The sequence below is a fragment of the Mobula birostris genome, chromosome 2 (assembly GCF_030028105.1).
Source record: "Mobula birostris isolate sMobBir1 chromosome 2, sMobBir1.hap1, whole genome shotgun sequence".
NCBI classification, from domain to species: domain Eukaryota; kingdom Metazoa; phylum Chordata; class Chondrichthyes; order Myliobatiformes; family Myliobatidae; genus Mobula; species Mobula birostris.
The window spans coordinates 118,397,684-118,415,573 of NC_092371.1; the positions used below are offsets into that span (position 1 = coordinate 118,397,684).

At 41.9% G+C, this 17,890-nt stretch overlaps 1 protein-coding gene across 2 annotated transcripts in view; it reads right to left on the reverse strand.

The window, feature by feature from the left end:
* The window catches only part of bub1 (BUB1 mitotic checkpoint serine/threonine kinase), a 63,747-nt gene extending 46,250 nt beyond the window's left edge, over positions 1-17,497 (reverse strand). For both annotated transcript variants that reach the window (XM_072246880.1, XM_072246871.1), the window contains exons 1-7: positions 17,405-17,497; positions 14,832-14,891; positions 14,608-14,749; positions 13,394-13,590; positions 4,753-4,868; positions 3,264-3,379; positions 2,843-2,913 (exon numbers count right to left, since the gene is read on the reverse strand). In XM_072246880.1, coding sequence (XP_072102981.1) covers positions 2,843-2,913; positions 3,264-3,379; positions 4,753-4,868; positions 13,394-13,590; positions 14,608-14,749; positions 14,832-14,891; positions 17,405-17,448 — 746 coding nt within the window. In that variant the 5' untranslated portion in view covers positions 17,449-17,497. The remainder of the gene's footprint in view (positions 1-2,842; positions 2,914-3,263; positions 3,380-4,752; positions 4,869-13,393; positions 13,591-14,607; positions 14,750-14,831; positions 14,892-17,404) is intronic.
* Between the last annotated feature and the right edge of the window lie 393 nt (positions 17,498-17,890).

Genomic DNA, 17,890 nt, shown 5'->3' on the forward strand with positions numbered 1-17,890 from the left:
TGGCAGCCCAGTCTTGATAGCTGAAATCTGATGCTATATTGGATCAAGAGGCAACAGCCAAACCAACAGGATCCTGGACTGTTTTGCCTGGACAATATGACTACTAATCATTTCCTTTTCTGTTTTTTGTTTATCTTTATTATTTTTAAAACTATTCACTTTCTAGTCATGAAGTAATGCCAATGATTTGATACCATCTTTCACCTAGATTCTCCTTGGCCTTATGACATTTCCAACCTTTCATAATTTTTATTTTAAGATATATTACACTGTCTTACTCTACATGTTATTTGGAATAACAGGTTGTAGGTGATTCGCAGAACAGTCTTTATTGGAATACTGTACTAACCAACCTCAACCCTTACATTTATAATTCTTTTCACTTCTGTTACATTTTCTTTTTATTTCAGATATGGTTCTGCTACTGTTAGAGCCTGCAATTTACATTCTGGCGGACTGATTTCAGGTCAACCGTGCGATCTGGCGCTTGGATGTCTCTCAGAGTGTTCCATGAGGCTGCGATCAAAACGCGTGGCATGGAGGCCAGGAAGCCAGGGGGAGGGGTGCGAGCCCATGATCGACTCCACATCTCCCCAATTAAAGCACCGAAGATGATTGAAATCGAGATGAGTGTGGAAGGTGAGTGAGTATCCAGCACCGCCTATCAGCCTCTCACTAGCTGCTGCCAGGGAAGGTGTATGCTTTTGGAGGACTCTCATTCGCTGCTCCTGAGGGAAGGTCCTTGCGTTCAAGCGATCTCTCTCTATGGCATCGGTGGATGGTACCAGAGCAAGGTTTAATCGACTCTAATTCAGGTTTATGATGTGTTCTAGTTTCTAGTACTGGGTCTGGTCGCTCTTTTTTTGTTGCTACTTTTAGGTGATTTTTGAATTGAGGTGACCTGTAGATAATGAACATTGTGGGGAACTGTACTGAAATATGCCTATTGATTTTGTGCTTATATTCTGTGTTTTTGCACTTTTTTTGTTCTGTTTGCATGGTTTTTTTCACAAGGGGAGAAGGGTTTGATGTTTTTGAAGGGGTTCCATGGTTCTTCTTTGCTTCATGACTGTATGTGGGGACAACGAATTGAATGAGATGGACCCAGACTAGATCTAACTCCTCTACTACTCAGGTATCCATAAGGTGACATGGGCCACTAACAGCAGTATCAGAAAGGTAAACCTGCAGGCTCATGGCAAGGAATATCTGTCACCCTTATTACTTTCAACCCACGGAGGAAATTCAGGTTTAATGAGTAGATCACATTGGCACAATGGGTGCAGTAACAGATGTGCATCAAACTGAACTGTCCAGCTAATGAAATTTCAACAAAGGAGTAAACAGCAAAACAGACAGAACTCTCTGACCCCCACAATAAAAAGATCAGACCCAACGTCTACATCCTACCACAATGAGAAACAGTGGCACAGTTGTTTAAGCTGCTGTCTCACTGCCCTAGTGACCCAGGTTCAATCCTTACATCTGGTGCTGTCTTTCCGTATGAAGTTTGCACTTTCACCCTGTGACTATGGTGTGGATTTCTCCTGGGTGATTCAGTTTCTTCCTATATTTCAAAGTGCTGGCAGCTTAATAGGAGCTGGTTGGTAGGTTCAGTGGTTGCTGTAATTGCCCTAGTGTGTAAATGGCTGGTAGAATGTACATGTTGAGTGCTGGTGGGGGGAGATTTAATGGAAATATGGGGAGATAAAATGGTTTCAGGTAAGGTCAATGTAAAATGGATGCTCTATTGTTTGTATAAAAGAGGTGGTGTACCAAACAGTCCATTTCCATCCTGCATTTCTCTATCTATCGAGTCACGAATGGTAGACCGGAGAAGAGGAGGCTCCAAGACTATTGCCATTGTGATTCAGACATGAACACCAAATACAAGGCTAAAGCAGTTGTAACCATCTAAAGCCAAAGTGTGAGGTAGATGTTCCATCTCAGCTTCCTCCCAAGATCTCCACTAACACAGAAGATAGTTGCCTATTCCATTCACTCCACTGACATGAAACTGAGAACAATGGATGCAGCAAACCATACAGTATCCCCGATCTAATAACAAAGATCTACACCTCAGGACTAGTCACATTTCTCACTAGAGAAGCTGCCCCAATACAGCTACATTCAGAAATCCCAATGATTTGGCATCTGGCTCACTAGGTATTGCTTACTGTGCTCCTTTTCCATTCATCAGGACCCCTGTCTATTGGTGGCTGTGCACTGCCTGCTCACTGAATCTCCAGTTCCCACACTCCCTTCAAACTTAACTTGGTCCTGTTCCTACACTCCTTTAAGTTTACAAGGTTCACTAAAACATTGGTATGCAACATCTTTAAAAATCATCAAATGTGTGAAACGTTAAAGGTGCTGTAATATTGATAAAATAACATTTGATAGTCCAGAAAATCTGCTACATAAGCACCAAACTCCAAAGCATGCTGAATCATTGTAACTGCTGTAATAAAAATTGCAATCACAGCTATTAAAAGGAAAGGAACAATTGTATCTATTTTGCCTGACAACAAAGTCCCCAACAACATTAGTATTTTAGAAACACAGTATAATGGAAGTCCTTGTTGTACACCATTGCTTATGAAACTAAAAACAGTGAAAATAATGTTCCTGGTGAAAAGACATTGACTAGAAATGTTAAATCTGTTTCTTTCTTCACCAAGGCTTGCCACATCTGCTTTTCTCTCCCTAGAGTTCCAACTCTTACAGATTTTTGTTTTATATTTTGACAACTTCAACGTACCTCAAAATTTTACTAGACCTCCTATAATTATTTACATCTTGGCATGTTTTATCAGTAATCTATAAACATAAATGTACTTACAAAGCTCTCGATTCCGTATCACAAGAATTAAGTCTAGATTGCTTCCAGCTGGAGCCATTTTCTATGTTACCCTGTATTGCAAAGATACAAATCCTAATTTTAACAAGATGAACAAATACTCAGAGGTTAGACTACAACATTGACAGAATTCTAAGCATCCAATGCATTTTCTTTAAGTTTCCCACTAACTCCAGCAACCCTTATAAATGAGAAAACTTTCCCTCTTTACTGGCACTCTGGTACCTTTAGCAAATGGGAATGACTTTTGTGTGAACCTCATCAGGTCTTCTAAGATACAAGACTGCACTGCAGGTACTTAATCATGCAATTTCAGTAAATAGCCTAAACTAACTCCATACTAGCTCGCATTATATTATTTTAAATTAGCACAAACCTTAATTGTAGCAAAAATTTAGGTTACCTGAGATTTGGGAAGAGCTTCTATGCCTGCTGGCACAGCATTCAACTTTAATTTACTCAAACCAGCTGAATCTTGATTGATGAGCTGAGAGTTTCCCAATGGCTCATGTTTAAATCCTAAATGTATAAAACACTTAAAATAAAATCTAAAAAGCAAATGTTTGTACTTGAAAATATAGGCCCATTTCTAAACATTACTCCTAAAACATCAAGAACAATGTATTAATATAGGTATGAAAACAAAAGTCAAACTGAATTTCTGTTGTGCAGCAGTTTTTGTGTAACAACACCAAGATATTTTGTCATAATATTAATTCGACAGCTGTTATCAATTTACACTGGTTAAAAGTACAATTATTTTGCAAAAATTGATATTCAGCTAAGTCAAAATTGATTTATGAAAGGCAGATCATGTTTGAAAATTTGTTAAAAATATTTTTGATATCATAATGGTGTAAATAAGTGTTTGTCAGATCTTTGACCAAGTAAACCCTCAGTATGAATTTCTACAATGCCTCTCCCCCCCCCAACTGTCATTATTCTGGCCCTGTTACAATTGCATATAACTGGATTCCTCTAAATCTTGATTTTTGGTGATCCACATATATACATGTGCTTATTCCAAAATTGATATCCTTATCTTCAGCAGACCAAGGCTCTTATGTTCTCTCATTTAGCTCTCCTCTCTTCCTACATTGAAGGCTACCCATAAACCCTACCACAAGCTATGACCAAGCTTGTGCTTACATGGTTCCTTGCTTCATTTTGTAGGATGGTATCAATTTTTCCATGAAAGTGCTAAAATGCTCCTGTAACCCTTGAATTATTTGGCTATATTAAAAGCAAATGCAAGTTTTTGCTTTAATGCAATTACATCAGGCTTTGGCAGCACAACACACACACAAAATTGCATGCATGATTTTTATTTCTTCGTCCAAGATATTGAATACAGGACTTTGAGTACAAGTAACAAAAGTTGGCTAGCTTTCTGGAATGAGGAGATTGCCCTATGACTCTATGGATATTAGAAAGTCATTAATATAATGATACTATTTAAGAAAAGGAAGAATGTAACAAGGAAATTACAGACCAGTTAAACTGGAATTAGTTGGATAAATGTCAGAACGCTTTATTGAATTCGTAACAGGACTCTGAAAATTAATATTAGGATTGAGTAGAGCCAGGAAGAAAAGTAAATTTCGTCTGAGGAAACTGTTCAAGTACAAGGTTGCAAAGAGCAACGCTAGCAAAGGCAAACCAGTGAATGCCTAAAGAACACACACAAGATAATTAAAGAAAACCAGAGCACATGGAATTGAAGGAGCTTGGAATGCAAATTGGTTAACAAATAAAAATCTGTAAGAAAGTAAGTAGACCATTTTTGGATTAGGTGGCTCTGATACTAAAGTACTGCAAGGATCAGTGATGGGAACAGCTCTTCTAACATACAGGGGAATAAACATTAAATAATTTAAGTTAAAATACCTCACCATCTTGAGCCTCCAACGGCATACTTTGCTGGTTTGCCAAAGACATTGGTGTGGATTTAATAGAATTATCCATTTGTACAGGCAATAGGTTCTGAGAAACTCGAGCTGTGAAACTCCTACAAAATAACATAACTATGATTCACAAGGAAGTGAAACAAAATCTGGAAGAAGCAAAACTCACTTTATTTTGAAAAACTTGTACATCAAATGGTTAATTACGTATCAATTTACATGCACTGTCATTATCTACAAGAAATAACAAGAAACGCCAATACCATCAAAATGTTCACCTTTGTATCCAAGACATCCCCAAATAAACACAAAGATGAACTATAATGTTCAAAAGGTAATAGCATACATTAATAAATTTATAAATAAATATTGAAGTACCTATAAGGAGAATGGTATTAATAAATAAACTACTTCCACTAATGAAACAAATCTGAAATCACAAGATACTGCTGAGTAACAATTATATTGATTTCATTTTGCCACAGCTTTTAGCAGCGGCAAATCAAAGAGATAAGGATCTTGAGAAGATGTGGTTCCCTCAGGTTCATGAATTGAGCAGAAAAGGCAGTGACTCACGGCAGTTTGTAGTTTTGAGCAGCATCCAGTCAGAAAGATCAGAATTCTGAGAAGATGTAGCTCACTGAATTTCACCAAATGAGTAGGAAAGGCAGCGAAATGCAGCAGTTTGGAGCCTTGAGCAGCGTTCCAGATTAATAGGCAAGAACAAGTTAAAGTAAGGCAGTAGCAAGCAGTGCATCGATTGTTGGAGTGGACAGAACTAGAGTGCAGATTTTCAGGCTTTAGTTCATTAAGGCTCCAGTCAGAGAAAGCAAAAAAACAATCTGTAGGTAGAATTCTTTAGTTCTCCCACAGTTATTGTTTTTTTTCCTTCTTTCTATTTGCTCAGTTAGAACAGTACAGATGTCAGGCAGGATAGTGGAATGCTCTTCTTGTGGGATTCGGGAAGGCAGGGAGATCTCCAGTGTCCCTGACAACTACAACTGTGAGACATGCATCCAGCTGCAGCATCTAATACGCTGTATTAAGGAGTTGGGGCTGGAAATGGATGAACTCTGGATCATTTGGGAGGCTGAGGGGGCGATAGATACATACATATAGAGAGGTAGCTACACCCAAGGTGCAGGACATAGGAAACTGGTCAGGAAGGGGAAAGGGTTAAACAGCCAGTGTAGAGTACCCCTGCGGCCATCCCCCCCTCAATAGGTATACCACTTTGGAACCTGCTGGGGGTGGGGGGGGGGAAGGGGGGGAAAATAAGCAAACAGAAGAAAGTCACAACAGTCAGATCTCTGGCACTGAACCTGACTCTGCGACTCAGAAGGGCAGGAGGTGGGGGGGGGGGTGGGGAGAGAAGAGAAGGGCAAGCGGTGGTGATAGGGTACTTGTTAGGTAGAGGAACAGAAAGGAGGTTCTGTGGACAAGAAAGAGATTCCCAGATGGTATATTGCCTCTGGAGTGCCAGGGTCTGGGACATCTCAGATCGAGTCCTCTGCATTCTTAGTGGGAGAGTGAACAGCCAGAGGTCACGGTCCATGTAGGTACCAAAGACAGAGGTTGGAAGGGTGACGAGGTTCTGCAAAGGGAGTTCAGGGAGTTAGGTGCTAAAGGGCAGGACTCCAGGATTGTGATCCCAAGGGTTGCTACCCGGGCCATGTGATAGTGAGGCCAGAAATAGGAAGATTATACAGTTTAATAAGTGGCTAAGGAGTTGATGTAGGAGGAAAGGAATGAGATTTTGCAATTATTGGGCTCTCTCCCAGAGAAGGTGGGACCCGTACAGGAGAGACGATTTGCACCTGAACTGGAGGGGGACTAATATCCTAGCGGGAAGGTTTGCTAGTGCTGTACAGTGGGGTTTAGACTAGAGTTGTAGGGGATGGAAACCAGAATGCCAGGACAGTTGTTGGAGAGGTCGTGGAGCCAAAGTGAGGAACCAAAAGGTTGAGCATAATGCAACTAATGTCCTGAGCTGCATATATTTCAACACAAGTAGTATCGTAGGAAAGGCCGAAGATCTCAGGGCATAGAGCAACACCTGGTATTATGATATTGTAGCCATTAGTGAGATTTGTTTGCAGAAGGGGCAGGACTGAGAGCTCAATATTCCAGGGTTCTGTTGTTTTAGACGCAACAGGGTGGGAGGGGTTAGAGGAGGAGGGGTGGCATTACTGGACAGGGAAAATATCACAGCAGTATTCAGTCAGGACAGACTGAACAACTCACCTACTGAGGCATTATGTGTGGAACCGAGAAATTAAAAAAAGGCATGAGCACTTTACTGGGGCTATATTACAGACCGCCCAACAGTCTAAGGGATTTTGAGGAACAAATTAGCAGAGAGATCGCAGACTGTAACAAGAAACATAAGGTTGTTAAAGGATCTAGTGGTTTCCCCGGCATATCTGGCAAACAAATTCTTCTAGGGCTTCAAGCTGGGTACAGGTATCGATTATAACTGATGTTTCAATGACAAACTCTGCCATCTTCTTCAGGGATGATGCCTGGTTAAGTCTAGTCCAGTGGTATTTATACCCCCGCAGTCCATCCCTCCCAATAAAGTCCTTATCCAATCAGGTTTCCACTCCCCCACCTTGTTTACAATTGAATTCCAGTCCTTACTTAGAGTGATACCTTTGCCTTTGTTAAAATTCTTTTCTCCAGGAAATAGGGAATGGCTACTCAGTTATAATTGATACCTGTACCCGGCTTGAAGCCCGAGCAGAGTTTATTTGTCATATACACCGGGAAAGCACTGGATCTTTTTCACTTATGTCTGCGGGAAGGATGTTCACTGCAATATTCATCGTTCTGAATCATTGCGCAACGAGAAGGCAAGCCTTCTTTCTGGGATGCCAGGACAAGGACATCATCCCCAAGTTTGTGAGGTTGTGTTCCGCACTGGTTCCACCAGAGGCTAAGCACATTCTACGACGAGCTAGCCAAGCTTTGATTAAGGAGCATATCTATTACACTAGACTTACTCTGGACATCAACACGAGCAGACAACTGTCTCGTCACCTGGAATCATCAACCCACATGTCTCCTTACGATTGGGAGTACATCGACAGGACCACTGCTGCCCAAGGTGAACTAGTTTCACGAAGGAACACTGTGAGGCAGGTCAGGAAATACGACAAACTCTCCAAGTGAAGTGCAGCCATCCCACCATTGGACCCAGAAAGGATTGCCATCAATCAAACTGGGCAAAGCATCGACAAGGCAGCTAGATCAGTCCTTGCCAAGGGGCTAGTTTGCTCCAGTCCTCAGAGGCATACCTCATCAGGATTACATTTGGCAGAGAAGAGCAAGCAATCAGAAAACCACCGGATACCACGGAGATAGAAGTCTGCATGGCCCTAAAAAGAGCAGTTTTGCCAAAACCGAACATTACAAAAGTAGAGCGACTGGCCCTCCCCAGGTACTACTGCGAAACCCAACCATCATGATTTTACCAGTGGACAAGGGAAATGCAATGGTCTGATGTCCTCTGAGGAGTATCACAGGAAAGTCTAGCAGATTCTGAATGATCCCACCTATAGAGTTCTACAGCAGGATCCCATGGATCCGATTGTCATGATGACATCTGCTTTAATGAAGAAATCCGGACTGTCAGTAGACATATGTAAGAAAATTCTGCCCCAGGCACCATCACCACCAAGACATTACGGGCTCCCTAAGATACACAAGGAGGGATTCCCTGAGGCCATTGTCTGTGGGATAGACTCTCCAACTTACTGCCTCGCTAAGCAGGTAACAACTATTCCTTCTCCCTCTGTTGGGGGCTGTGAGCATCACATCTCGAATCTCAAATTCAACTGACTTCATTAAAAAAATAACCAACATCCAGATGAACCCGGACAGCATAGTGGTTAGTTTCGACATGGTGTCCCTGTTCATAGGTCGGGGTTTGGTAAGGGTTCCATTGATCTTTTCGAACACACTCTTACTTCGATGTACTTCCTCTAGAAGGGGAATTACTATGAAATGAACAGAGTGGCCATGGGTTTGCTAATTTCTACCTGGAGGACTATGAGGAGAGGGCTCCGAGTTCCTTGCCCTTATGCCCCAAATCCTTCTTCAGACACATCGATGACATCTCCATAGTGTGGCCTCATGGACTCCAGCACTCCAACAGTTTCACAATCTGAACAGTATACATCCAGATAGGGATGGAGAAGAATGGTTGCCTCCCATTGCTGGACATTCTAATATGTCACAAACCAGACAGTAGCCTCGGATGTGGCATCGATCATCACATGGACTCGTATCTCAACAATAACAGCCACCACCTCCCAACATAGAGCGGCTCTTTCTGCTTTGATTAACCATGTGAAAACTATTTAGAGCCTGGAGAGGCTCCAGGAGGAAATTAGACAATTACGCACGACATTCCTACAGAATGGCTACAAGGTGAAGGAAATCAATCGGGCCCTTAAAAGGGCTGACAGAGAAACCAGGAAACCTAACAATGGGGAGGAACCCATCACCATTGCCTGTCTTCCCTATATTTTTATGGTTTATGGAAGGATCACCAGAATCCTGAAGAAATACTGGATTGATACAATCCACAAACCTGTAAGGAAGCTGATCTCACAGCTTATGTGGGTCTAAAATGACCTGGGACTTAGATTGGCTGGTGTTTATAGGATCCCCTATGAACACAGAGCAGCATATATTGGCCAGACGGGACACATGGTGGAAACCTGCATCAAGGCGCACAGGGGGTCTATCCGTATGGGTTACCCGGTGAAGTATAGCCATAGGGATTGACTTCGATGGCACAGAACTACTGCGCCACACCAGTGACTTTTGGGACCACCTGGTAAAGGATGCCATTGAAATAAAACTAGAGGAAAAGAATCTTAACAAAGACAAAGTCCTCACTCGAAGTATGAACTGGAATTTGATTGTACAAGGTGGGATAGTGGAAACTTGATTGGATGAGGACTAATCAATCAGGAGGGACGGACTACGGGGGTATAAATACCACTGGACGAGACTTACCCAGGCATTGTCCCTGAAGAAGATGGCAGAGTTTGCCATTGAAGTGTCGGTTATAATAGATACCTGTACCCGGCTTGAAGCCCAAGAAGAGTTTATTCGTAAACACAAGGTTGTTATAGCAGGTGATCTTAGCTTTCCAAATATTGACTGGGACTCCCATACTGTAAAAGGACTAGATGGGACAGAGTTTATCAAATATGTTCAGAAAAGTTTCTTTCTTTTTTTTTTTTTTTTTTTTTTAAATCAGTATGTAGAAGTCCCAACAAGAGAGTGTACGATACTTGATCTGCCATTAGGGAATGAGACAGGACAGGTGACAGAAGTTTGTGTAGGGGATCACTTTACATCTAGAGACCACGATGCCATTAGTTTCAAAGTAAATATGCAAAAATATAGGTCTGGTCTACAAGTTGAGATTCTACATCGGAGAATGACCAGTTTTGATGGTATCAGAAAGGATTTGGCAAGCGTGGATGGAGACAGACTGTTTTCTGGCAAAAGTGTACTTGGTAAGTGGAAGGCCTTCAAAGGTGCAATTTTGAGAGAACAAAGCTTGTATTTGCCTGTCAAAATAGAAGGTAAAGTCAACTGGTTTTGGGAACCTTGATTTTCAAGAGATAGAGGCTCTGGTCAAGAAAAAAAAAAAAAAAAAAAACAGGAGTTACATGGCAGGCATAGGCAGGTAGGAACAAATGAGGTACATATGAGGTACAAGAAATGCAAAAGAATGCTTAAGAAAGAAATCAGGAAGGCTTGAAAAAAAACATGATGCTGGCCTAGTAGACAAGGCAAAGGAGAACCTGAAGGGATTCTACAGACATGTTAAGAGCAAAAGGATTACAAGGGACAAAATTGGCCCTCTGGAAGATCAGAATGGTAATCCACACATGAAGCCAAAAGGGATGGTGGGGGGGGGGGGGGCGTGGGAGAGATGCAAAAAATTTATTTAAGATCTATATTTACTCAGGATATGGACACGGAGTTTGTATAAATAAGGCAAAGCAGGGTTAACTTCATGGACCCTATACAAATTACAGAGGAGGAAGTGTTTGCTGTCCTGAGACAAATTAGGGCGGATAAATCCCCGGAGCCTGACAAAGTGCTCCCTTGGGGCCTGCGGGAGGCAAATGCAGAAATTACCTAGCACAGATATTTAAATCAACCTTAGCCGCAGGTGAGGTAACAGAGGATTGGAGGATAGTCAATGTTGTTCTGCTGTTCAAGAAAGATGCTAAAAATAAACCAGGAAAATATAGGCTGGTGAGCCTGACATCAGTAGTGGGAAAGTTATTGGAAGGTATTCTGAGGAACCAGATACTAAAGTATTTGGATAGACATGAACTGACTAAAGATAGACAGCATGACTTTGTGCATGGCAAGCTACGTCCAACGAGCCCTACAGAATCTTGGGGAAGTTACCACGGAAGCTGGTGAAGGCAAGATGAAGATGAAATGGATGTTCTTTACATGGACATTTGTAAGGCATTTGACAAGGTCGCACATGGGAGGTTGTTCAAGAAGATTCAGTCGTTCGGCATTCAAGATGAGGTAGTAAATTGGATTAAACATTGGCCTAGTGGGAGAAACCAGAGAGTTGATGGTTGTCTCTCTAACTGGATGCCTGTGAGTAGTGATGTGCCGCAGAGATCAACAACAAGTCCACTGTTGTTTGTCATCTATATCAACGATTTGGATGATAATGTGCTTAACTGGATCGGCAAATTTGCGGATGACACCAAGATGGGGATGTAGTGGATAGCGAGCAAAGATATCATGGCTTGCAGAGATATCTGGACCAGCTGGAAAAGTCGGCTGAAAAATGGCAAGTGGAATTTAATGCCGATAAATGCAAAGTTGTACACTTCAATAGGACAAACCAGGGTAGATCTTACACAGTAAACAGTAGGGCACTGAGAAGTGTGGTAGGACAAAGGGATCTGGGAATACAGGTCTATAAATTGTTGGAAGTTGCATCACAGGTGGACAGGGTCATAAAGAAAGCTTTGCCACATTGGCCTTCAATCAAGGTACTGAGTACAGGAAATGGGATACTATGTCGAAGTTGTATAAGACATTGGTGGGGCCTAACCTGGAGTGTTGTGAATAACAGAAAATCTGCAGATGCTGGAAACCTGAACAACACACAAAATGCTGGAGGAACTCAGCAGGGCAGGCAGCATTTATGGAAAAAAGTATAGTCAACGTTTCAGGCTGAAACCTTTCAGCAGGTCTGGAGAAAAAAGGCTGAGTAGATTTGAAAGGTGGGGAGGGGAGAGAGAAACACCGGGTGAAAGGTGAAATTTAGAGGGGGAAGGATGAAGCAAAGAGCTGGGAAGTTGATTGGTGAAAGAGACAGAAGGCCATGGAAGAAAGAAAAAAGGGAGGGGGGGAGAGGAGCACCACAGGGAGGCAATGGGTGGGCAAGGAGATAACATGAGAGAGGGAAAAGGGGATGTGAAATGGTGAGAGGGTGGGGGAGGCATTACAGGAAGTTTGAGAAATCGATGTTCATGCCATCAAGGTTGTAGGCTAACCAAACGGAATACAAGGTGTTGTTCCTCCAACCCAAGTGTGACCTTATCACAAGAGTGGAGGAAGCCATGGATGGACATATCAGAATGGGAATGGAAAATGGAATTAAAATTGGTGGCCACTCAGAGATCCCATTTTTTCTGGCAGATGAAGCATAGATGCTCGGCGAATCAGTCTCTCAATCTACGTCAGTTCTCACTGATATGCAGGAGGCCACACAGGAGCACTGAACTCGGTATATGACTGCCCCTACTCCGTACATGAAGTGTCTGAACTGTTTGGAGCCCTGAATGGTAGTGAGAGAGGTGGTGTAGGGGCAGGTGTGACACTTGTTCTGCTTGCAAGGAACAGTGCCAGAGGGAGATCAGTGGGGAGGGACGAAGGGACAAAGGAATCGCGTAGGGAGCGACAGGAAAGATGTAAATAAGGTTGAAAGAGCACAGAAAAAATTTACAAGGATGTTGCTGAGTCTGGAGTTGTAAGATTGATTAGGTTAGGACTTCATTTCTTGGAATGTAGAAGACCGAGAGGAGATTTGATAGAAGTATACAAAATTATGAGGGGTATAGATGAGGGAACTGCAAGCAGGCTTTTTCTGCTGAGGACCACAGCTAGAGGTCATGGGTTAAGGGTGAAAGGGAAACATCTTCACTCAGAGTGCGGAATGAGCTGGCAGCACAAGTGGTGCATGCAAGCTCGATTTCAACATCCAAGAAGTTTGGATAGTTACATGAATGGTTGGGGTATGGAGGGCTCTGATCCCAGTGCAGGTCGATTAGTGTAGGCAATTGTAAATGGTTTGGTATGGACTAGATGGGGCAAAAGGGTCCGTTTCTGTGCTGTTGTTTATTATGACTATTTTACATTATAACACAGGCTCTAAAAAAGAGTAGAAAGTAAGATTCCACCCCCCCCCCCCATTGCAATGCTATTTTCAAAAACTTGGTGAAACATATCTCTAAGCTTGATTCAAGTCTGTACAATTAGAGATGACCCAAAAATACTCTGATTTCCAATCCAATTTATAAAAGTAGAATACAAAGCAATAGGCTTAATTTTAGTTTGATCTTACCTATACTGATGGACCAAAATGTCCAATGGCTCTGCAGAATTTTGAATGCCTTTCTGGAGAATACTATTCGCCATCAAAGCGTTCCCTTTCATCTCAAGCAGCTCTGCCCAAGCAAGATAGAACGCAGCTGATTTTGTGCCAATCCCTTGGTCATCCATGTAATTGAAAAATTCAAGTGGTGTTGTGCTGCAGTTTATCTGAAGAAATAAAGAACAAAATAATCAAAAAGAAAAACATAGTTGATGTTACATATAAAAAGGATAAGACAGCTCTTTAACAAAAAGCACCTGATGGAAAATAACATTTGAGAGAAATTACTAGATGATAGTAATGTTGATTAGAAATTTCAAACTTGACTAAAGGAAAATAACTACCAATTTATGTTTATTGAATTGTTTTAATTTTTAAATAGTGTGATAGCTTTGTAAAGAATTCATGAGAACAGCTTGCAAATTTCTCTTCTTCCCATCAAATCTTATGTAATCTGTAGAAAGACAATTTAAATTTCTTGCATTATATAGGCAAGATCATCAGAAAACCGGCAATGAGGTGTGTAGTGGGTTTTTATGTCTGGTGAATAATTGGTACATAGTGTATTCAAGCTTACTGCAAGCAATCAAAGAAATCATCAGGGATTGGTGTTTAATAATTAGTTTTCTTATTGTTGCATGTACTGAGATACAGTGAAAAGCTTTTGTTTTACAGGTCATTCCATAATTTAATTACACCCAGTTAATATGAAAGGAAAAAAAGACAATGTAGAGAATAGTGTGTGATTAAGATAAATTCCAAAATTGCAATAAAATTATTAAAATTTCAAAGCATATATTCTAAATTCTATGTAACAACAAATTATCTAAAGATGCAAGTTGACATAAATGAAAGGTAGCAATATATGGGGAAGAAATATTTAAATTTTACCTCTTCACAAAACAGTTAATTTTATCTCCTTACCACACAAAAGAAAGTGATTGCAAACTAGGGGCTGAAGATGTAAGACAGTATTTGGGACCAATTAGGAACCATGCCCACATGAAACAGTAACTGTGCTTTGGCGTGCCATCCACATTTTTTTCCTATAAGATCCCAAGGCCGAAGATTGTATACACCTCACTCACAATAAAAGCATTCATCAACATTGATAACTGGAAATAACATTTAGTGTTATTTTAAAAATCAAATTAACTGTCCAAAATATTGCACAAAGCAATTACCAGTTTCAACAAGTAGTTGACATATCTTGGATCATTTGAATATTTCTTGACATTCATAAAATTCTTCACAAGCTTTTCTAACACAGAGACCAATTCATCTTTTTCTGTTGGAGGAAGTAGAGGCTCTGCCCACTGTATAAATCTAGAAATAACAAATAGTAAATGTAACTAACTTTTCAGATAATATTACAATCAAGAAACATTCTATTAATTGAATATTTTACCTGTCCCATAGATCTAATGGATCATCACCGGCATAGCTTTGTAACTTAGCTTCAAACTGTCTGCAAATAAAATTAAATATCTTAATATCAGCACCTGCTCAATATTATCAGTTCAGAACTATGTTGCACTCACACAACGGACATGAAATAATCATGAAGAGAATGAAGGAAAAATGTTTCCTTGCAAATACAAACGTAGCATCCAATGGTTCAGATGTTAAACTCTATATCAAAACAGAGCAAGTTCAATACTCAGTCTAATTTATATCAAGTCAAGTCACTTTTTATTGTCATTTTGACCATAACTGCTGGTACAGTACACAGTAAAAACGAGACAATGTTTTTCAGGACCATGGTGCTACATGAGAATACAAAAACTACACTGATCTACGTAAAACAACACAAAAACTACACTAGACTACAGACCAATCCAGGACTGCATAAAGTGCACAAAACAGTGCAGGCATTACAATAAATAATAAACAAGACAATAGGCACAGTAGAGGGCAGTAGGTTGGTGTCAGTCCAGACTCTGGGTATTGAGGAGTCTGATGGCTCGGGGGAAGAAACTGTTACATAGTCTGGTCGTGAGAGCCCGAATACGTTGGTGCCTCTTGCCAGATGGCAGGAGGGAGAAGAGTTTGTATGAGGGGTGCGTGGGGTCCTTCATAATGCTGTTTGCTTTGCGGATGCAGCCTGCGGTGTAAATATCTGTAATGGCGGGAAGAGAGACCCCGATGATCTTCTCAGCTGACCTCACTATCCGCTGCAGGGTCTTGCGATCCGAGATGGTGCAATTCAGAGGGTTATTATACTGGATTATCAGGTTAATCCAATATAATAACTACATGGGTCAGAAGCCAACCATTTCAAACAGGATTCCAAATTACCAAGTAAAAGCCTAATGACAATAAGCATAGTATCAAAGTGCTGCACCAGCTTATGGACAAAATGTTAGAGGACTCTCATATTCTCTACAATAGGTGAGATTGTTCCAACACGCTCATAATGCTGCTACAAGCATGTTTGTCATTATACCTCCACCTCAGCCTTCATATGCACGTGACAACTTTCTGCACCCTTGCTTCTACTTGAGGGGTAATTTTTTTTCACCCAGCTGATCAGTATATGGAATAATCTGCCAGAAGAAGTGGTGAGACAGGTACAATAACAACATTTTAAAGGTACTTGGACAGGTACATGAGTTCAAAGTAAATTTGCTACCAAAGTATGTAGGTTACCTATACCACCTTGAGATTCATTTTCTCACAGGCACTTTAAGTAAGAGTTAAGAAATACATTGGAGTTTCAAAAAAATTAATAAACAACGACTGACAAATATTGTGCAAGACATACATTATCATCTATCGAAACTCATCAGTATGTTTCAAAACCTGGGCCCTGTACAACTGGATCCTCGATTTCCTCACTGGCAGACCCCAGCTGATAATGGGTTCGCAACGTATGCTCCAGACTCATAGTCAGCACAGGTGCACTACAGGGCTGCATTTTTTGTGTTGCCCCGGATTTCCAGCATCTGCAGAACCTTTTATGTTTGTGTCCCCTGCTTTCTTCGCTTCGTACTCATGATTGCTAAATACAGCTCAGTTTATCTTTGCTGACGACACTAATGCTTTTAGCCAAATCAAAGGTACCGATAAATCGGCATATAGCAGGAATGGTTGAATGGCACCACAACAATCTCTCAATTAGCGCCTCCAAAACCAAAGAACTAATTATCGAATACAGGAGGAAGAAGCCGGAGGTCCGTGAGCCAGTCTTCAATAGAAGGAAGATGGAGAGGGTCAGTAGCTTTAAATCCCTTGGTGTTAACATAGCAGAGTCGTCACAAAGACAGCACGACAGAGCCTATGCTTTCTTATATGTTTGCGCAGATTCGGCACGTCACACACAACTTTGACAGACTTCTATAGGTGCACAGCAGAGAGCATTCTAACTGGTTGAATCGGGGCCTGGTCTGGGATATAACGGGAAAGACTACATAAAGTGGTGGATACGACCCAATCCATCACAGAAAAAGCCCTCCTCGCCATTGAGTACATTTACAGGGAGCGCTGCCACACAGAACCAATATCCGTCAAAGAACCCCATTATCCAGACCACCCTCTCTTCTCGCTGCTACCATCGGGCAGGAGATATAGGGGCCTTAGGTCCGACACCACCAGGTTCAAGCTCCTGAACCGAGGAGGAAAACTTCACTCGCCCCGACTGTGACCTACAGGCACACTTACAAGGTTTAAGAGGGATAATGGGCCAAATGGGACTATAAATGGAGACTGTGGCCAGCACGCACCGGTTGGACTGAAGGGCCTGTTTCTGTACCGTGACTATAACTTTCTGTGCCCATTTTTTCCATTCCCATCTTTACTCCATTCCAAATCTTTCTCTACTCCTTTCCCCGTGCCCTTAGTCACCCTCCCCAACCTCTCGCATTACCCTAACACCCTCACCTCTATCCCCGTGCCCTCTCCTCAGCCCCATGCCTATGACCTCCCACCCCTGTCGCTTCAGCCCCAAACCTCGGAACGAGAAGAAAACGCCGATGATCTTACTGCCAGCAACGCTGGAAGTCCTCCCGGAGGCCGGAGGCCGCCATCGCCTCACATCCGCGCCGCTCAATTTTAAAATGATAACCGCCGCACAGCTCCTCGACATCCATTGGCGAGCAGTGCGCTTCCGCGACCTTTCACCGTGGCACGCTAGCCAATCAACGAAAGGATCGCGCAGCTCGCTCCGCCCCTCTTCGTGCCACGCACGATGCGTGCTCGCACCCAACACTGAGGAGGTGGGGTGGGGATCTTGAGACGTGGACGCGCACAGGCGCCTAGGTAGGCATCGATTTATGCAGTGTAAGAGTTTGCTGTTGTGTGGTTGCTCGTTCTGTTAAATAGAGAACATGCAAACATATCGTAACAATTACTTTATTCACAGAGGAAGCTACAATAAATGCAAAGTATCAAATGATCACCTGTAACACCCGACAAGAGAGCACCAATGATCTAGATGAGCTGCTGGAAGCGCTGAAGAGGTCTAGCAGT